The 20361-nt window shown below is 48.8% G+C and overlaps 5 protein-coding genes across 19 annotated transcripts; 2 read left to right on the top strand and 3 right to left on the bottom strand.

The window, feature by feature from the left end:
* The first annotated feature begins 40 nt into the window (after nucleotides 1-40).
* Nucleotides 41-1137, top strand: LOC108158878 (ATP synthase subunit delta, mitochondrial). The gene is made up of 4 exons (XM_017291636.2): nucleotides 41-150; nucleotides 366-570; nucleotides 644-855; nucleotides 922-1137. Exons 2-4 carry the CDS (start codon nucleotides 372-374, stop codon nucleotides 982-984), a joined length of 474 nt encoding a protein of 157 aa, XP_017147125.1. The 5' UTR covers nucleotides 41-150; nucleotides 366-371; the 3' UTR covers nucleotides 985-1137.
* Nucleotides 1138-2206: 1069 nt separating this feature from the next.
* Nucleotides 2207-3450, bottom strand: LOC108157618 (glycine-rich cell wall structural protein 1.8). Its single transcript, XM_033396109.1, has 2 exons — nucleotides 3445-3450; nucleotides 2207-3352 (listed from the first exon to the last, which is right to left on the bottom strand). Exons 1-2 carry the CDS (start codon nucleotides 3448-3450, stop codon nucleotides 2207-2209), a joined length of 1152 nt encoding a protein of 383 aa, XP_033252000.1.
* Nucleotides 3451-5506: 2056 nt separating this feature from the next.
* Nucleotides 5507-6816, bottom strand: LOC108158881. Its single transcript, XM_033388553.1, has 2 exons — nucleotides 6021-6816; nucleotides 5507-5930 (listed from the first exon to the last, which is right to left on the bottom strand). Exons 1-2 carry the CDS (start codon nucleotides 6024-6026, stop codon nucleotides 5646-5648), a joined length of 291 nt encoding a protein of 96 aa, XP_033244444.1. The 5' UTR covers nucleotides 6027-6816; the 3' UTR covers nucleotides 5507-5645.
* Nucleotides 6817-6903: 87 nt separating this feature from the next.
* Nucleotides 6904-18131, top strand: LOC108158844 (ral GTPase-activating protein subunit beta). 15 transcript variants are annotated; one of them, XM_033388155.1, is made up of 17 exons: nucleotides 6904-7489; nucleotides 7571-7790; nucleotides 7903-7932; nucleotides 8027-8425; nucleotides 8505-8765; nucleotides 8962-9579; nucleotides 10961-11245; nucleotides 11418-11558; nucleotides 12971-13514; nucleotides 13578-13825; nucleotides 14008-14199; nucleotides 14409-14549; nucleotides 15116-15133; nucleotides 15543-16097; nucleotides 16193-16779; nucleotides 16849-17732; nucleotides 17798-18131. In XM_033388155.1, the coding sequence occupies exons 1-17, from the start codon at nucleotides 7298-7300 to the stop codon at nucleotides 17910-17912; spliced, it is 5430 nt and encodes a 1809-aa protein (XP_033244046.1). In that variant the 5' UTR covers nucleotides 6904-7297; the 3' UTR covers nucleotides 17913-18131. The 15 variants fall into 15 exon arrangements, with proteins under 15 accessions (XP_033244046.1, XP_033244002.1, XP_033243964.1 ...); XM_033388111.1 differs by lacking the exon at nucleotides 15116-15133 and having other exon boundaries at nucleotides 15498-16097; XM_033388073.1 differs by lacking the exon at nucleotides 15116-15133 and having other exon boundaries at nucleotides 15489-16097.
* Nucleotides 18132-19077: 946 nt separating this feature from the next.
* Nucleotides 19078-20361, bottom strand: LOC108152333 (loricrin). The gene is made up of 2 exons (XM_017281593.2): nucleotides 20166-20361; nucleotides 19078-20082 (listed from the first exon to the last, which is right to left on the bottom strand). The coding sequence occupies exons 1-2, from the start codon at nucleotides 20169-20171 to the stop codon at nucleotides 19090-19092; spliced, it is 999 nt and encodes a 332-aa protein (XP_017137082.2). The 5' UTR covers nucleotides 20172-20361; the 3' UTR covers nucleotides 19078-19089.

The raw sequence follows: 20361 nt of genomic DNA, 5'->3' as shown, positions 1-20361 counted from the left end.
CATCGATATTAGCGGCTAGCACCAAAACATCGATACTATCGATAGTGCCCTCGATGGTTTGACACCTCTATTCTGGGCAAAAACAGCGGCCGATTTTCAGCAACAAATTCCATTGTATTCCTTTTTTGCCACACTCCAAATAGAAAAAAGGTGAAGATGGCGTAGAGCGAAAGTGTTTTCCGAGTTGAAACCGAGGGCGGTGTTGGGACTTGTGCATGGATTTGGTTTGTGACTCCAGGGAGAAAATCAGTTGAACGCCGCCTAACCTACAAAGTTACATAATTTTAATATGTTGTTATGATTAGAAGTTGCTGCTGCAAGGACATCAACGCAAAACACTAATATAATTGCCTTTTCCTCTGCAGTGAAATATGTCGTTCGTTAAGAATGCCCGTTTCTTGGCCGCACGCGGCGCTCGCCTTGCCCAGTCCCGGGCCTACTCGGACGAAATGAAGCTGACCTTTGCTGCTGCCAACCAGACCTTCTACGATGCCGCCGTGGTCCGACAGATCGATGTTCCCTCCTTCAGTGGAGCCTTCGGCATTCTGGCCAAGCATGTGCCCACATTGGGTAAGTCCATCGCCCCGCTGATTATATCACACTCGAAACGCTTCTAAATGGGTCTTGTATGTTCTGCCCACAGCTGTGCTGAAGCCAGGTGTTGTCCAGGTTGTGGATAACGATGGTAAGACCACCAAATACTTTGTCTCCAGCGGCTCGGTGACCGTCAACGAGGACTCTTCCGTTCAGGTGCTGGCCGAGGAAGCTCACAATGTCGCGGACATTGACGTCGCCGAGGCCAGACAACTGCTGAGCAAATATCAGTCCCAGCTGAGCTCCGCTGGTGACGACAAGGTACGTCCTTCTCTCCCGCTCAAACCCCGTCCAGAACTCTCATCACTCTCCCATTTTCCGTTGCAGGCCAAGGCAGAAGCTGCCATTGCCGTCGAAGTCGCTGAGGCGTTAGTCAAAGCTGCCGAATAGACGTAATCACGACCACACACAACACCCAAAAGCTAAGGCATTGCGTTTAAAGTAAATAGATACACAACATAACTGAATTGGTGGCCAATTTCAAAAGCTGGCTGACATCCCACGTTATGAAACAATAAAAGGAGAATAATAATATCGAACTAATGACAACCTCGTGGATCAATCGCATCGCATCTCAGCGCACGAGTTTTTGTTTTTTTTTTGTGTTGTTTTCATGTGTTTTTTGTTGCTACTAATCGTCTTTGTAACGATTTGTAAGCCCCTCCTAAAACAAAAGGTATATTTTCTCGCCGTACACTGCCCCATGGAGAGAGAGCTTAAGGCAAGATTTCGGGGCTCCCCCAATATGCAAATGCTATAATTATATGTTGAGTAAATCTTTTACTAAACGGTTGTCTGAAGTGTGCGAGAAAGATGGAAGAAACATACGAGCTTGCACCTGTGAAACAATCAGCAAACCATCGGCAATAGCTGTTTTTACACACATGCAGAAAGTATTATCAAAGTTCTCCACCGCTCGTCTGTCTGATTCGTTTCTGTGGAACAGATCTGAGGGATCTCAAAACCATTCTAAACGTTATTTAATCAACATCGCACTACTACTTTTTATATAATATGTAGCCTCCATAGGAAGACGAGGCTTTGCATTCGAGGAAAAATCAGAGTAACCACTTCTTTTTGTTTGGCAAATTGCAACGCAAATTTTTGTTTGTTCTACATACCCTATCCGAAGTTTATTGCGAACAATCATCCTGTAAGAGTATCAAATACTCGAAGTTCCTGCTGCCATGGGAAATCATGCGCTGCTGAGAAAGTGTCGTATGCCTAAGCGAACGATCATGTCTATCTTGCTGCACGGTGTGGTGGATTTGTATGGAAATCGCTGCTTCGACTGCTGCGCGTGTGCACAGTCTCCCATCCCATCCGAAATGAAACCCGATCGGAAGGTCAAGTTTACAGCCAGGCCAGCCAGTCAGTCCCGCTTTGTGGCTTTGTGGCTGTGCTGTTGAAAGTGAGAGTAGGCCACGGATTGGAATTTTTCTTTTCGGTATTTATGTATTTTCTAGCAAAAAAAAATGGGTAAAAAAATGACTTAAATTAACTCATGGCGTTGTGTAGGAAAAGTCGATAGAGGTAGAGTGGTAGTAGTAGTAGGTCGAAGGTCTTCCCAAGTCTAGGATGTGTGGCGACGGGGAGGTGGGGGGAAAGCGTCTTAGTAGGCTGGTGGGCCGTAGGTCTGGGCGGGCGCATGTCCCACGGGCAGGAGTTGTTCCTCGGGCGCGAACACTGGGGCGGGTGCTTGGTGGGGGATGCTCAGGATCGGCGCAGGTGCCTGGATGGGGGCACTGTACACCTGAGGTGGGGCGGCATACACTGGAGCTGGAGCGGGAGCAGAATATACTGGAGCCGGGGCAGGAGCTGGAGCATAGTTCACTTGAGGTGGGGAGGAATACACTGGAGCTGGAGCGGGAGCAGCATAAACTGGAGCGGGTGCAGGAGCTGGAGCATAGTTCACTTGAGGTGGGGAGGCATACACTGGAGCTGGAGCGGGAGCAGCATAAACTGGAGCGGGTGCAGGGGCAGCATAGACTGGAGCGGGTGCAGGGGGAGCATAAACTGGAGTCTCCTGGACAGGGGCCAGGTAGGAAGACACCGGAGCTGGTCCGGGAACATCGATGGGAGCGTAAGCTGGGCCTCCGCCAAAGCCGCCCGAATGCTCATGGATAACGCGCACAACCTTGGCGTGTCCACCCTGAATTGAGCCAGAATGTCCGCCGTAGGAAGCACCACCGTCATGGTTCTCGTGCACCACCTTGATCACCTGGGAAACACCCGACGAGCCGCCGCCGCCGCCGCCAACGAAAGATGGACCGCTGACCAGAGGAGCGGACTCCGACAATAACTTGATCACCTTGACGGATTCTGGGGCACCGTAGACTGGTCCGGGGGCTGGACCATGGCCATGGCTGCCGCCTTCGGAGATGACCTTTACTTTGTAGACCTGTGGGGCGGGCTCGTAGCCATAGCCGCCGGCATAGCCTCCACCGCCGCCGCCGCCTCCGGAGTAGCCGCCGCCAGAGTAGCCGCCTTGCTGATGGATGACCTTGACCACCTGGACGGGACCGCCACCATGACCGCCATGTGAACCGCCGTGATAGCCCCCGCCATAGCCGCCGCCGCCACCATAGCCGCCCCCACCGCCGCCGCCACCACCGCCGCTGCTGCCGCCCAAGCTGATGCCGGCCTTAAGACCGCCGCCGCCACCGCCGCCACCACCGCCGCCGCCACCGCCACCTCCGAGCAGACCGAGGAAGCCGGCGTTGGCCACAGCAAAGAGAGCACACATACAAACGAAGACCTGGTGGGAGAGGCAGAGAGGAGAAGGGGTAGATATAAAGTGGCTATCCAGGACGTGTGTGTGGGGGGCGGGGAACTCGGACTCGGACTCACCTTCATGTTAACTACTATTCCACTTGATTCGATGACAACGATACCAGTACCGAAAGGTTCCTAACGCCTTGAGTGGTGATGCTCTTCAGAGACGACTGATGTCAGACCGAAAGCATCACGACTCTTTTATACGATGATCCGATCCGGCCATACGATGTAAGCGATCATAATGAAGTCCCACAATTCAAATTAGCAACGCAACAAAACAGCATATAACACGATCCGACGCATCCCAGGCCCAAGCCCATGCCCAGACCAAGAGACCCAGACCCAAACAAAGGCATTTCATTAACATTTCCAACGGTTCGTCATCATCGCGATTGGAATCAAATCATCATCATACATACATATCATAATCATGCTGAGATGATGCAAAACTCAAGTAGCGAATGGATGTTGCGTTGGAGAAAGAAGTCATCGATAGATGGCTTTCATTTTCACTAAGCCGCACCCAGTTTTTGGCCTCGGGTTCTTCATCTTCATAATACTCTTAATTTCCATTTCCCATTCCGATGTCGGTTTCGTTGGATTCGGTTCCGATTTCTTTCCAGTTTCCAGCCTCGAATTTCGTAAAGCCTTACGTTACGTTAGGCGAAACATGCATTTCCGAAATTCCGAAAGCAGCGGCTCCCACAATTAGCATGAAAATGGGCCGAACCGAGCCGAACTGAGCCGAGCCGCACCGCACTGATGGTGATAAGGCATTGCCTTAAGACAAGGCGGGCGGCATCGACAGCATGTGGCTTTCATATTTCGTTTTGTCATTTGCATAGCCAGAGCCACAGCCACAGCAATAGCGCTTGCCTCATAAGGCGGCTCGCTGTCTGTCCGATTTTGAGCCATTAACTAAAACGAACCCAACCCAACCCAACCCAGTGCAACCCAATGGGCCACAGCCCAAGCACAAGCCCAATCCAATCCAAGACTACCCCATCCACAATCATTGGCTATTTCAAGGTGAATTTAAATCTATCCGAAATCCGTTGTCAACTAGCAAGCCAGCCAGCCAGTTAGCCAGCCAACGCCGGCCCATTACTATGATTATGCAAGTGGCTTCTTCTCAGGCGTGTAAAACGCATCATTGTCTATCGAATGATCATAAAACGACAGCGACAACCATAACAAAAAACAACAAGATCATCGAATATTAGCCTCTAGTTTGTATTGCTCAATGGACCACTGTTGAGCCTCCAAGACAGATACTAATGACTGGACTGCCTCTGTAGAGACGCATTCCACACCCAATATAAAAATGCAGACACCGAAAACTGCAAAATTCCAGAAATCTCCAAATCTCCAGAATTTGGACTGCCCCATAAATGAATAATAAATTGATTAAGCAACGTCTGGAATGAATGGAGATGGGATAAAGATAAAGACAGGAAAGATTATATAATTATGGATTGGATAAATGTTAAGTGTGTTTTTATTAGACTACAATAGTACTATTTTTAGCTAATGTCTAGATATACAATATGTACACAAAATGGATGGAGTTTGAATCAGAGTTTGTTCCTTATTTAAATTATGAACTATGTGATTATCTCTCCATCTATCTATCACCACACATACGATCATCGAGAAATAAAAGCGGAAAAGGAGTGAAGCTTTGCCAGTATTTTCAACGAGATTGATGAGCCATTCCAGGTTTTTTCGTCTACAGAATCAACCTTTTGCCTAGAGGTAACATTCTATTAAGATAATTCCAGAATGATCGTCTACCAGGTCACGGAAAAGGGGCATAGTTTCATTAGCAAATACGAAACGCTCTTCTCGCTCTCCAAAATCCAGGCGATTCAGGTGTGGGGAGACGTGCAAAGGTCAATCATCAGCATTCCCTCAAGGTAGTTTGATATTCTACTTGCACTTCATTGGGACTCCTAATAATATTTTTCGGCATTAGTATGGTTTGAAAAATAAGAATCCTTGGGCAAAAGATGAAATGGGTGAGAGCACGAGAGGCTGTATCGGCTCATATACTCGTAATTATTAGTACTATACAACATAATATATATTGTCTTAACATTCTAATCTCTAAGACCGCCATGAAGCATATGCATACTTTGATGACTAGAAGTCCATTTAATTTCGTTGATATCATATCATACAATTTTTCGATGTATTGTAATTTATTAATAGACAAAAAAAGACAAGTCGGTTAAGTTAAGTTAGCGGTCGAGTAGAAGCGGGCAGCACTGCACTTATTTCTGTTTCAGCCAGCCACCGTAGGCCAGGGGAGCATCGTAGACGGCGGCATGCCCGACACGGACGACGGAAGGAACGGCCACGTTCTCGTAGACGGGCACATGACGGACAACGGGCACTGTACGCACGACTGGAACATGACGGACGACCGGTATGGTGCGCACCACCGGGACGGTGCGAACCAGTGGCACGGTAGCCACTGGGGCATAAGCAGCTCCATGGATGACACTGCTCTGGGACAGGGCCAGGCAGGCGGCGAACAGGAGGCAAGCAATGAAGAACTGAAAAGGAGAGAAGAGGTTTAATCCGGTTGCGTGTCGGTGTAAGGGTAGGGGCTCCAATATCCTGGGGCGATGGGGATGCGCACTCACCTTCATGTTGAGATGTTTGGCTGATTGGTGGTTGCTGGTTGGTGGATGATTTGTGTTGATTTTTTTGGCAGATACCGAGATCTTATATAGCGGTCAGAACCCTGTCGCATCGCTCGAAAGTAGAGTAATAAAACCGGCAAAGAACATAACCAGAGACAGCTACAACTACAAGACAACAATGTCTTCGTAAGGCGTTATGCTAATTTTAAATCGTATACATAAGTAAGATACTTGAGAGGTGCCATTATCATTGCCATTATTAGTGTATAGTGGATACTACCCCGCATTGGTCATTGGTGGCTTGCTTTGACGAACAATGCGAGGCAGCATCATAACTTATTTACGAATGAAATAAAACGCCTTTCAAATGCCAGAACTTGTTCCTGTCGATTCGATTCGATTCGATTCGGCTCAACAGGTGCTGTCAGTGACGCGTGAGCAGCGACACCTATTGCGGGATTTCCGCACTGCCTCCGCGACATGCCCATTGATGAATTCTTTTCAACAGAACAGAACGTGCGAAGGCGCCATACCTTCGGTTCGGTGTGCCAATTGATTGTCTTTTCTGCTTCCAAACTGTTTTGGGAGCTTGTGTTGTTTTTTTTTATTTTGGCTAAACTTTATTTATGAGCTATTGTTCACGCCCCATTATGCTTTTTGGTTCAGCCAGCAAATCCGCCAAAACGCATGCAAATTTATGCAAATTCAAACGATGCTTCTTCGATTCACTTGGCTTTGGCTTTTTCAAAAACCCAACTCAATGTTTGTGCATATTACATTTTATAGCTAAAACATGTTTGTAAACTGTCTCGTCTCCGTTTTGTTGTTGGTATTTTTAAAGATGTTTTCTGCCGTTACACAGCACTGAAACCAAGCCCACACAGCTGTTCGGCTCTTCTCTCTTTTTCACGGTGTGAAATTTTGTTAGGGGGAATGGAATTGCAAAATTAATGCCAAATGTCGTTCTAATAGGCAGGCACAAGTGAATAAGTAATCAAAAATCATATCATAGGCTGTTTTGAGACGCATCATGTCTGGGCACGGTAGCAGCAGGAGGAACAGGCACAGAAACATTTGTAACACCGCCAACATGGCGCACCTGCTCCAATGGTCTTGATGTTGTTGACGTCAACAAAGTGAAATTCGAGTGAGCGGAAAAGAGAAATACACACAAAAAGGAGAACAGCCGGAAGAACGTCAAAAGACAATCGCTAATTGACGCCGAGCCGCCGAAATAACTCCACTGGAGCACACGCAGAAGGGTACGGTACTCTGAAATGTACTCTGAATGGGCCTCGCTGTCGGCCCAGATTACAGCTAACAGCTGCGGGGCGCAATGCTTCAGTGTGCTGAACAAGTTTCCAGCCTCGGCTGGACGGGAAGTGGTCGTGTCGGTGGTTAAGCAGCTGGGCACCAATCTGGGCATCACTCAGAATGCCGAGCCAAGTCATCTGGTCAAGGATGAGGAGGTGAGTATCAGTTGTCCATTGTTCGAGCTCGGGCACTTGGGTCTGGCAGTGAATCTCACACTCTCGCCTTCCGCTCTACAGGTGAAATGGTGCATGGATGTGATCTGCTTCGGGCTGTCGCTGCCCCTGCAAGAGCACGAGACCATCAAGGACTGCGTAAATGTCTACTGCGAGTGGCTCACTGCGTTGCATCCACAGCCGCGCATCAGTGTGCCGAAGCCCATATGCGAGGATGCCAATCTGTATGCCCGCCAGATAATCAACCATTTCCACAATCTTTTTGTTCCGCGCCAGGGCGAAAGTAAGTACATCGTTGCCGCGATCAGGCCACCCGATCCGCTGTCTATTGCCGCCATTGCCCATAAAATGTCCACTCCACAGTCTTATGTATTAATCCCCATCTAAATTTCAAGTCTTGCCATTTCTATACCAAACCACGCTTGGTAGGTTGCTCTTTTACGTACACTGCATACGATGCCACCTTAGAGGATGGATACTGGACGTGACTAATGCATTCCTTTTGCTGCCCATTTCCAGGTGCCGACACCATCAAGCGGCAGGCGGTGCTCTGTCATCGGGTACTGCGTACTCTGCAGCAGACTGCGCAGATTTCGCAGCAAATGGATCGTCAGACTTGGGACACATTGCTGCTCTTCCTTTTGGCCATTAACGAGATTCTACTGGCGCCGCCCACCGTCAAGGACGATGTGGGGGATCAGCTGTGCGAGCGTGTGCTCTCCGTGCTCTTCGAAGTGTGGCTTCTGGCCTGCGTGCGCAGTTTCCCGTCGCCTTCGATGTGGAAGACGCTGCAGGAGTCGTGCTCCATGTGGCGGCATCGCGTGGCCCTTGTCGATCAGTGGAATCGTGTCAACTTGGCCCTGACGTCGCGACTTCTCGAGTTCAGCTACGGACCAGCGTTTCCCCAGCTCAAAAATGGTCTGTGGCGCTCATTGGTGGTGCAAGGTCTTCGTCTTCTCTGGCAATATACTAATGTAGCTCTCTCTGCAATCCACAGCCGATGAGGATGGCCAGCTGATACCCCTTGGCATGTCAAATGATTGTGTGGCCCAGACATGGTATCGCTTCTTGCGTATGATCGGTAATCCCACTGCGCTCTGCTCGCCGCACATCATCAGCAAATCGTCGCACTTCGTGCAGTGGGCACTCACCCACGAGAAGGGGGCCGAGACGCACCAGCATCCGTGTCTGCAGATGCTGCCGCAGATCTTTCTCAATGCGATGAAGGGCATCTCCAGCCAGGTTGATGCGTTTCTGGGTAAGATCCGAGCCTAACTTCACCGACTTCTCCCATCGATAGGCTTCAGTAGCAAATAGTTTTGTGGTAGGCTAGCAGCCCAGTATTTCTCTATCTCTCTCTCTCTCTTTCTTTCTTGTTCGTTTGTTCATCTCTTGCTTATCTAACCCAAAAAACTTGTATCTAAAACGAAAATCGAAAACCGCTGTTTGAGTAGGCGTTTATCAGCCGCCGCCACATCAAACGGATAGTGTCGTGACGAATCTAATGGAAATACGGCACTCGCTGAACGAGGCCACCTCCTCCACGCTGCAGCAGTTCATCCACTCGAGCAGCGCATCGAATATATCGGCAAATAGCCAGCAGCAGGGCTCCGCCGCTCAACAACTGCAGCTCCAGCTCCAGCATCAGCATATGCATCACCACCATCACCTACACTATCCGCACTTGCATTTACATGGCGCTGGCAGCTTCCTGCGCGACAATTTCATGAGCAACTCGGCCAGCTCTGCTCTGAATGCCATCATGGGTCATCACAGTCACCATCAGCAGCATCAGCAGCACCACCAGCAGCAACAGCTATCACTCTCCCAGAGCGGAGCCTCGCCTACGTCGACCGCTGCCTTAGTTGCCAGTAATTTGGGACACTCGATGGGGGCCGTTGGAAGCACCAGCGCTGGTGGTAGCCATTCGGCCGGAGTCGTCGGCAGCATATCCTTTAGCACGACTGAGGCTAGCCTGCCATCGGCGGGTGTCTCCAGCACGCCCACACCTCCGCTACAGCGACGATTGGCCAAGAGTTTTAGCGTGGCGCCCACCATAACGCAGCAGAAGGGTGCGAACTCGTCTTTAGATCCCCTAGAATGTTGTACTAAATGTTTTTATAGCAGTAGCTTGGCAGAAAGTATTACAAAGTCTATGGATTTGATATTGAGTTGTAAGACATCCATGCTTGGTCTCCACAATCGAGTTATCGGATTATTCGATGGGATTATTAAGTCAGAAATTAAAAAGAGATCGTTCTGTATTAAGGAGGCCTGGTCTACCTACGGTGGTTCGTTGTGGCCACAAGGACTCCAGGCTCTCTTTGCCAATGCTGGAGGACTTTATGCATACCAAATCAAATCTTTTTTTCTGTCCGAATCGCAATCCTGATGTAGTTACATGGAAAAGTGATGTATCCAGTATCCGTTCTTATATTTTTGTATTCAAAGAAACGTTAACGATCAAACAGATTGTATTTAGGATTAAATATTATTGTATAGTCCAGAATATTTCGTGCAACCGATGGTTCGGTAATCTATAATATTCAGGGACTCCTAATAATCTATAATAACGATTTTCTAGACCATCAATCTATATGATGTCTTTATTAGCAAGAACTCAATGGTTTAACTGATTTCCCTACAAATCTGTCCGTACATTGAATCAATAATTATGGATGCATATATCAATATATAATATGTAATACTGCTCTGCCAGGGTATTTGGGGCTTCGGTTCACCGAAGAAGTTTTAATTTGTCGTGCCTTTAACTTGCTTTGCGTTGATTTGATATGTCTGTTTGCTTGCCTAGATTGTTGAGTTAATCCTCCATTAATGTATTCGCCATTAGCTCCCAGATCAGTTCATGTTTCAGCTTCAGCTTCTGCTCAGCTCGACGATGACACGAGAGCACCTTGCCTCAGGGCACACCGAGCACAGAGCACCGCGCGCCGCGCACCGCATGCACGTTTTGCATTTAAGTTTTTGTATAATTTGTTCCGTAGCATGAGTGGAATAATCTGTGTGTAATTGCTCGGAGCGCGACTGGATGTGGAGTGGATGGGATGGGATGGGATGTGTTTGGGAATGGCTGAGTGGAAGAGTAACTGTTTCCATTTTCCAACTGCCATTGAGTACACTGCCGCCATCACATCGCATCACATCGCATCGCATCAGATTCACAGGCCAGGCCAGACCAGGCATAATATGCATTGTAATTTATCTATTGTACGCCCACAATTAATGCCAACCACGTTGCATGTGTGCCAATGGCAGTGGCATCGGACAGTCTATGTTCATATCTCCAATGAATCCTCTCCTCTCCGACTATGACTCTGCCTCGCTACTACTAATTTCTCACACTTGCTCTGCTCTACTCTACTCTACTCTACTGCTCTCTGCCCAACACGCACATTCCAACCAACAACCAACACACACGAATGCTTTGTGCAGGCTTGAGCAAAACCTCGCTTATCGGCCTCACGGGGGGCGGTGCACGCAATGCGATCGGCAGCAGCAGCAGCAGCAGCTACATCCACAGCAGCGGCTCGACGAGCGCTGGCCCCGTCCAAGGCACGGGTGGTGTTGCCGCTGCCCCTGGCAGTGGCATTACTACTGCCACTGGCGCTGGCACTGGCTCCGGTTCTGGTGGCCAGGCACCGGCTCCAGCTGCGGCTGCGGCACCCACAACGCCAACATCGACATCGGGTCCGCCCTCGGCGAGCAGCAGCATCAACTGTAAGTGTTGTGCGAAACATTTGTCGCTTCCGAAACAATCTAACACAGATGTTTTCCCCTACCTTTCTTTACCCCTCTCTCTTTCCCTCTCTCCCTCTCTCTCTCAATCTGTCCCTTTCTTTCTCTATCGCCCTCTGCACTGCCGCCCCTGTTGCTCTGTTTTGCGTTTTAGCTCTGCCGCTGACATCGATGGGAGCTGGCGTTGAGCTGGCGGTGGCGCGGCCCAAGTGTAACAGCATTCTCCACGTATTCCACGAGTGGCTGTTCGAGGCAGCGCACATAGGTGGCGATACCTGGCGCCAGAACCGCAAGAGTAAGTGGACCCAGCGGCAGCTGCTGGAGGAGTTGCTGCTAGATACAGTGGCGAGCACGTGTGGATACATGTTTATCACTTTTCACTTTAAGCGCCTGTAAAATCTTTAAAAATGAATCAATCCTTGTGTTTTTTTTGTTTTAAGATTCATTAATTTATTGAGAATGAAAAAAGACAACAATTTCAATTCAAAGAGATCCTTTTCCTTAAGAGATTTTAATTTTTTCAAAAAAAGAGCATGTATCCACTTTTGCACGTTTCAAATTTTTTTACTTTAATAATTTTTTAAAAATATTTGTTCCAAAGGGCCTTACCTTTTATCATATTCCGAATAAGTATTGGCATGCTCTCGCCACTCCGACCTCTCGCGCTCCCAAAGACTCACCCAATCCCTTTGGTGCAGACTCCTACTTTTCCAGTGTTTTTTAAACAGAGCCCATCCATTTTCAATGGGATTTAGATCTGGGCCATTGAGCAGGCCACTGGATTAAGTGAAAACTCGAGTTATTGGGACGATTTTTCACGAATCTAGCCTTGTGCGTCGGGCTACCGTCTGGCTGGAAAGTGATCTCGGATATGGGGAAGTCACATTTCTCTATAAAATTTGACAAAATGGGTTCCTAAATACTAAGATAATATTCTTTCTTCATTATTCCATCGATTTTAACGAATTGGAGAACGTTCCACCAAGTGCAGCAGCCCTACACCGTCAGGCTTCCTCGTCCATGCTTTATAGTTTCCTTGACTTGATGATTTTTCAGCTTTCCACATGAGCGGTATCAGTAGTTTTCATTTCGATTAGACTTAAAACTATTTATTTTGGTATATCTGACCCAATTAACTTCCTATGCTCCTCGCTAAATACAAGATGCGCAGCCACTTTTTGTGAGAGAGGGCAGGTTTTCTCTGGCTATCTGCCGGTGTCAGGCCGATCGTACGCAGAGCGTCCACTCATGGAACGTTCTCCAATTGGTTAAAATCGATGGAATAATGAAGAAAGAGTATTATCTTCATATTTAGGAACCCATTTTGTCGGAGTGGCGCATGATACCTTGCCAGCACCTACTAAATTTAGTCGAGAGCATGCCAATACTTATTCGGAATATGATAAAAGGTAAGGCCCTTTGGAACAAATATTTTTAAAAAATTATTAAAGTAAAAAAATTTGAAACGTGCAAAAGTGGATACATGCTCTTTTTTTGAAAAAATTAAAATCTCTTAAGGAAAAGGATCTCTTTGAATTGAAATTGTTGTCTTTTTTCATTCTCAATAAATTAATGAATCTTTAAAAAAAAAATCACAATGATTGATTCATTTTTAAAGATTTTACAGGCGCTTAAAGTGAAAAGTGATAAACATGTATCCACACGTGCTCGCCACTGTATATTAACATTTTTTCGTCTCGCCCACAGAACAGGCATGCGAAGCCAGTAAGCGGCCATCGTCGATGATAATGGAGCACCGCAAGGGTTCAATATCGCTATCGCAGCCCAACTCTCTGAACGATCCGGCCTCTCTGCCACCCACGCTGACCATCGATAAGTACGAGTCGGGCAGGGCCGAGGCCATTGGTACACTTTGCAAGATATTCTGTGCGAAGAAAACCGGCGAAGAGATACTGCCGGTCTATTTGGCCCGCTTCTATATGGCCCTCCAGCAGTGCCTGAAGATCACCGAGTCGAAGGAGTGCGACGAGACGCTGGCCAGCATTCTGCTGCATTCGGGTGATCTCTTTCGCCTGGACCTGGATGGGATCAATGTCCTGCTGCCGGGCTTCATAGCCGCCCTAGAGATTGTGCTGCCCGACAAGGATCTGAAGCTGAAAACGCAGTCAATGGCATTCAACCGGACGGAGCTGCGGCGCTCGGCCATCAACATACTGCTGTCGATAATGGTGCTGCCCCTTCATTACCAGTCACTGCCCATTCGAGATCTGTCCAGTGAGACGAACGAGAAGTAGGTGAAATGGCAAACAAAGGAGTCCCATCCCTTTTATCCTTTTCTGTTCTTCTCTTTTAGGATGTTCACGTTCATCCAGCTCAAGTCGCGACTTATGAACATTCTGATGAACGCTCTGCAGGTGGAGACAGATGCCCAGAACACACACATGCTGCTGGGCGGCCTGCTGTTGTGCGTCCAGGATGCCGTCACCTTCGAGGAGACCGATCTGGGCGGCGGCGGCTCTGGCTCTGGCGCCACTCATCTGCACAACTCCGGCGGTGCCCAGCACCAGCACCAGCACCATGAGGCCAATCTCCTCAGCTCGGGTAAGGTTGCTGACTGGAGGGCATCTCGATCTGCATCTGGATCAGCAATTAACTCTTGATTTGATTTTTTAAATTTTTTTGTATTTAATTGCCAATTTGTTGTTTTTATTTTTTTTTCATTTTTCGTGATCTTTTTGTGTTGATTTTTTGCCGCCGGCTGTGGTGACGGACACCACGAACAGGTTGCTCGGAGCGTTCCGCTTCGCTGGTCAGCACCGGCACGGCCAGCTTAGGGGCCCAAACGACGGCCACCATGGGAGCTGGCTCGGGCTCCATACGCGACACGGCCTCAGCCCACGATTATCCAAGTTTGACCATCTCCGATGACATGTCATTCGAGTTTGGCCAAGAGCTGGAGGGCGTGACCACATATGGTAAAGAGATTTATATTGTTTTTTGTGTTCGTTCGGTTCTGTGAAGTCAAGGGGATCCAATCTGGTGTTAGTCAGGTTTTGTTCCTTGCAATACTCGTAATTTTTGTTTCATCGATCATCAAGTGCTCATCATATCTACAATATGTACATATATGTTACTCTGATGTTCACACTACATTTTACTACAAATATTAAACCGAATCTTTCAGATAATGCCCATGCCTTGTTCGTGCGTGCCACGTATTTGGTCTGCCATCGGCTCATCTCGTCGTGGAAAACGGACTTAAATGTCTCACTGGCGGCCCTTGAGCTGTTGTCCGGCTTGGCCAGGCTCCACATACGGGAAACAGGTAGTGTGCTCCTCCTCTCTAATTAAGTGAGCATGATGGTTTTGGTGTACTTATTCCCTTGCAAAGGCATAATGTTCTATCTGCCAAAAACTATATGTATGTCCGTTTGTCCACCAACTATTCTCTCGGGTTACTATTCCATTCTCACGGCTTTTTGTCTCTGGTTGTACAATAGTCAATATTCCATAAAGTTATTCCATAAACAATGCCTATGCCTATGTATCCGATCCGCTAGGCCAGGGCTTACTTTTAATTAGGTTAAATACAGCATTGGATCTTGAATGAATTTGCAAGGGGATTAGAAGTCGCGGCCCAGCCGTGGCTACTCTTCCTTTTCTGGTGTTAATGTCGTTGTTTTCTGTCGTCTTTTATTTGTTGTACCTTGGTTTTCGGATTATATCGTATGTGCGTACTCTTGTCTACCTCGTATCTTAACTGTAAAACCACCGCTCGCTACCCCGTGCCCGCTACCCGCTAACCTGTTTTAACCCGAACCCCAACCTTAACCACCTTAACCCCTGACTGTGCCTGTGCCAACTTTTGCTTTTGTGATTTCTATGCGGCAGCCAGGAAGTTTACAAATGGTAATTGATTAAAAAACTAACAAACCTAACTAACGCCACTTTTTCTGTCTTTCTTTCTTTCTTTCGTTTTTTTTTCGATGTGCCATCTAACCCTACCTACCCAATACCCAATACCCAAAACCCTATACCCAATACCCAATGCCCTTTACCCAATTCCATCTCGCAACCGACCGAAACCGAAAAACTCATCTACAATCGATAATCGCAATTCGTTTTTTTCTATATATTTCGTTTGTATCTCCTGCGGGACACCCAAACACCACAAACCACACACAAAAAACAATGTATATAACATAAAAAAAACACCTGAATCCACCTGAACCACACCACACCACATCACCCACACCCACCTTAGACACATTAGTGAAAATATACGAAGCTAGTCAGAATCTAACGATAATCTCCTCAGACGCTCTAGAGTGCAAGCGGGCCGTCAAGTGGATCTGCGACTACATATGTTATCAGTGCTCGAGGCCGCCGCCGGCCCACAGCAAGGATCTGCACAGCACGATTGTGGCTGCCTTCCAGTGCACCGCTGCATGGCTGATGCAGCATCCGTATCTGCTGCAGGATAAGGACTGCCTGCAGACAGTTCTGGAGGTGGTTGAGCTGGGCATATCTGGCACCAAGAGCCAGAGCAAAAGCGGCGATATACCCAAGTTCAAGGATGAGAAGGAGCTGAAACCGGCCTCCATGAGGGTGCGAGACGCTGCCGAGAATCTGCTCACAATCATACTCGAACAGGTCGGCTATTTCCCAAGCGAGTGCGGCCCCGAGTCCATATCCTCCCTGCTCGATGAGCTGGCACTGATGAAGCACTGCAACTCGATGGTGCCGGCGGCGGCGGCCAGCACCGAGCAGGCAATTGCCAAGTTCAAGTATTTTGTGACGGAGAACTCGACGATATTGGCCCTGCTCGAGGAGCCGCTGGGCAACGATCAGGACCCGCAGCCAACAGTGACACGTAAGTGCTTACTCCTTCAAGTCAAAGCGGCATTAAATTGCCCGAAGCAAGCCTCTTTACTCAAATTCTGTACATATCTATGTCCGTTTTGACAGTGCTGATACGTGGACCATTTGGACGACATGCCTGGACCATGCAGCTGCGTCATCTTCCACGCAGTAAGTCGGGCATCAAGTACCACGCCGTCAATCCTGGTCGGCCCATTCCTATGAACGATATTAGCCAGAGACCCGAGTGCGAGCAGAAGAACTTCCCCGACGGCGTTGACAAGGTGCAGCCCTGCGTGGCCGACTATTCCATACCCACTATCGAGCAGATTCGCGAGCAGTATGGATCCGCGAGCATCAGGGAGCTGGAATTGATCCTCGAGAACCAGAGCATCCACGAGAAGCTGGCCTGGGCGGAGGCCGACAACAGTGTGGACAGTCTGTCGCATTCGCAAGAGTGCGTGCCGCCGTTGGTGTGCCAAGAGTTCCATGCCGCACGGCTTTTCCTATCTCATTTTGGCTTCCTCACATTCGAGACGCGCAATCCACACAATCCAGCGGAGTCGCTGGGAACACCGCCTCAGCGGCCCCTCATTGTGCTGGACACCAAGTCGACAGCATTTGCCGCCGATCTGGACAGGCTGGATAAGCTCAGTGCTCGCACCCATGATACCGTCTATGTATTCTATGTAAAGGTGGGAGACAATCTAAATTTCCATTAATTAATGACCGTTTAAACGATTTATTTCATTTGTAATATTCAGACGGGTCAGACAAGTGCCCAGCAAATAATTGGCAATATGGTGGAGGAGCCCTCCCTAACCTACGATCCGCACTTTGCCGGCATGCTGCAAACCCTTGGATGGCCGGTGCTGGTGGCCGATCACTCTGGCTGGACGGGCTTTGCACACAACTCCTGGTCGCTGAAGGGAACGCCGGAGGAGCAGCATCAGCAGCAGCAGCAGCTGCAGCTTAAATCCAATGTACCCAGCGAGCTCAATTATAATGGATCGCAGCGTGTGCTCTACTGGGCGGATGTCTCGTCGGAGATTGCTTTCGTTGTGCCGACCACTTGGAATCTGCGCTACAACAGCGACATCAGCGATGGCGCCAGCATAGCCAACAGTGATCAGATCGGATCGAGCAATGTGTGGGCACGTTGCGAGTCGGATACGGGAACTGGTCCAGCCAAGTCCAAGCCGCGGAATCTCAGCTTAGAATTGGAAACGGCCACCGGCACCGGTGCCGGTACCGGTCGCACGCAAAAGGAGCCTGTGCCGCCAACGCGACGCAAAGGGAACGTAACCAAGCCGACGCTGCTCGCTCAGGCGCCTGCCAAGATCTTCCTGGTGTGGCTGGAGAGCTACGAGGACTATCTGAACTTCCCGCTCGAGGATCTTCTTGCCTACACCCGCACCGGCGAGGAGCTGCACTCGCTCCAGCAACCCAGGGCCGCCGACTGTCATGTGATCTTCGTGCACTCGCTTCTGTCGGGACTATTAAGGGTCAAACTGCAGGGTCCACCCGGTCGCATGAGCTTTGCCACGCCCCTAGTCGATGGCATGGTGCTGAGTCGGCGCGTCGTTGGCAATCTGGTACGTCAGACGGCCCTAAACATATCCCGACGACGGCGACTGGACAATGATAAGTAAGATTGAGTGACAATGTCTTGAAATGCAATTAAATGAATCGAATTATAACTGTCTGTTGCAGCTACCAACCGCCGCATGTGCGACGGCGATTGAAGGTGCAGGACATTGTCCAGAAGTACAAAATGGACTTGAGCGAGGCCGAGCTGTTGGCCCATCTGTTCCAGCGCGCAATTTAGCCGGCATTAACATCACAAGTATTTACTAACCTAGGATTAACACCACCACCAAAATGGCTTGTCCATGCCTGTATTATCGTGTGCTTAACTAAAACCTACCAACCAGCTAAAGGCAATCGGTATGGGACTCACTGCGAGAGTCTGAGCATTGATGGACGGACTCTTGTAGATATTCTAATGTGTATTACTACTTTTTTTTACTAATAAATCAAATTATTGTACTTTTGAAAAGTATTTTAAACTATCTGTACTATCTGAAACGATCAACAGATCATAATCATTCGCGCAACCATTCATGTCTTGGGCAACCTTCTTTCATCTGTGAAGAGGAAACAAAGTAAGTGGGTCAAACATCCGAAATCAATTTGGCCCACGGCTGTGTGACACACAGATGAGAAGATCGCGTCGTGAGCGAAGTGAAAGTAAAACAAAAACGAAACATTTGGATGTGAATGGTACGTACAGACGTTTGAAGATGCATGATGCATGTAAATCGTATTATAATTCAATAGAATCGTTATACTTACGCACTAAAATGATGAGTAATGGTTTTAATAGGAATGAAATGAATGTGTGACATCCTCAAGTTATGTCGGAGACCAATAAGGGCCATGTATAGTATGTAGATTTCTGAGTGAGTGATCCTATCAAATGGATGTCAATTAGTGGTGTTTCTTGCCTTCACAAAGTAAGTACTTCAAGCTGAACCTACACGTGTTTGTTTGGAAGGTCGTGAGGCATCTCACGGTGCCATTGCACAGTCGTAGACCTGCGTGGAAACTTCCCCTCTTTGGAATTGGGCTCACAGTTGGGACCACAGTTCGCAACGCCTTCGCTGGTTAATCAATTCAAACTGTTGCTGGGGCTGGGGCTGAGGGCCATCATTGACCAATGAAAGTCGTGATATAATGATATAAGAAACCATTTGAATTGTGGGGAGGGGAGCCCCCACAACAAGTTACAGATCTTCGTTTTGTTTTGCATTTCGTTGATTTTTCGTTTTTTTTTATTAACAAATAATTTAATTTAACAATGAAGAGGCCCATTGGCCCATGGGAGTTTTCTTTTTATGATTGTTTTTGTTTTTCTACTAGCCTATGAAAAAAAATATAATAGATAGTTGATAGAAAAAAATAACTAATTTGGTCTAGCTAACTAAGCCGGTAGAGAGAGGCAGCTACCAGGCAGAAGGGGGGCCACCGCTGCTCCAGCCGCTGCTGGCAACGGAGCCACCACTGTTCCAGCCACTGCTTGGAGCGGAACCACCGCTGCTCCAGCCGCCACCCCCATGGGAGGAACCACCATTGCTCCAGCCACTAGCAGCTGCACCAGACTGAACCTGTTGCTGCTGATTGTCCTGGACACGCATCACCTTCAGAGTCCCGCGCTGCACAACGTGGCCGCTCTTGAAGAAGGCGCCCTGGGCCTGATCGGCCTTCATGATGATGGCATTGCCCTTGCTGCCGAAAGCATTGATCAGCTGCCCGTTAATGGCACCCAAATCGGCTGAGCCGCCGCCGCCACTACCGAAGGCGTCCTCTTGCAACACCAGCTGGAGAATCTGTGGCAGGATGGCATTAAACTGCTGCACATCGTAGGAGGAGGAGCCGCCATAGCCATGGCCAGAAGCGTAGGACTGTCCATAGGAGTGGGACGAGTGACCCTGGCCATAGGAGTAGCCACTGCCGCCGCCGCCGCTTACTGCATGGTAGGCAACTGGAGATGAGACTGGGATCGGAGCCGGGGCTTGCTCGATAACTTTAAAGATCTGTTCCTGCTGACCGCCATAGGAGCCGTGGCTGTGGCCGTGACCATGGCCGCTGGCATAGCCATGTCCATAGCTGTGTCCACTAGCCGCGATGCCGCCAGCATTGCTGTAGCCTTGGCCCTCTTGCAGAATGACCTTGATGATCTGGGCCGAGCCTCCGCCTCCGCCACCGCCTCCATGGGAATAGCCATGGCTATGAGCATATCCATGTCCGCCACCACCACCACCGCCGCCGCCACCACCTCCGCCGCCATGACCTCCTCCTGAGCTGGGCGTGGCAATGACATTGTATGTGGTCTTACTTCCTCCACCGCCACCGCCGACTCCTCCTCCGCCGCCGCCTAGTAACGACAGGAAGGTGGCATTGCAGGCACAGACCGTGGCCAAGAGACAGATAAAGACCTAACCGTCAGATAGAGTAACCGTTCCGTTTAGTATATATCCGTTTAGTTCGTTATCCAAATTCCGGCTAGTGATCCACTCACCTTCATGTTAGCTAAACCGTTGACTCCGTCCGAGATTCTCTATTTGTGTGTGTGGGGTGTGGAAGGAACACCTGTGCGCGTCGGGCTGTTCCCGGGAAGTGAATGATGCCAGCTTCGAGCTTCCCGAAGCTTTTATACATAGATCGGATATGGGTTTCCCATTGCCCACATTGCCCACTCCCGTTAGAGGCGACGC

Source organism: Drosophila miranda, chromosome XL (assembly GCF_003369915.1).
Source record: "Drosophila miranda strain MSH22 chromosome XL, D.miranda_PacBio2.1, whole genome shotgun sequence".
Taxonomy (NCBI): Eukaryota; Metazoa; Arthropoda; class Insecta; order Diptera; family Drosophilidae; genus Drosophila; species Drosophila miranda.
The sequence above is the reverse complement of the archived record's forward strand: the minus strand, read 5'-3'. Positions and strand labels throughout refer to the sequence as shown.

Bases quoted from the DNA above. Each gene is read 5' to 3' on its own strand.
- LOC108158844 (XM_033388073.1), top strand. From the start codon at position 7,298: ATGTACTCTGAATGGGCCTCGCTGTCGGCCCAGATTACAGCTAACAGC. The intron at 11,246-11,417 runs GTAAGTGTTGTG...TTTGCGTTTTAG, and splicing joins GGCGAGCAGCAGCATCAACT to CTCTGCCGCTGACATCGATG. The intron at 13,515-13,577 runs GTAGGTGAAATG...CTTCTCTTTTAG, and splicing joins TCCAGTGAGACGAACGAGAA to GATGTTCACGTTCATCCAGC.
- LOC108158878 (XM_017291636.2), top strand. From the start codon at position 372: ATGTCGTTCGTTAAGAATGCCCGTTTCTTGGCCGCACGCGGCGCTCGC. The intron at 571-643 runs GTAAGTCCATCG...TTCTGCCCACAG, and splicing joins CAAGCATGTGCCCACATTGG to CTGTGCTGAAGCCAGGTGTT. The intron at 856-921 runs GTACGTCCTTCT...TTTCCGTTGCAG, and splicing joins GCTCCGCTGGTGACGACAAG to GCCAAGGCAGAAGCTGCCAT.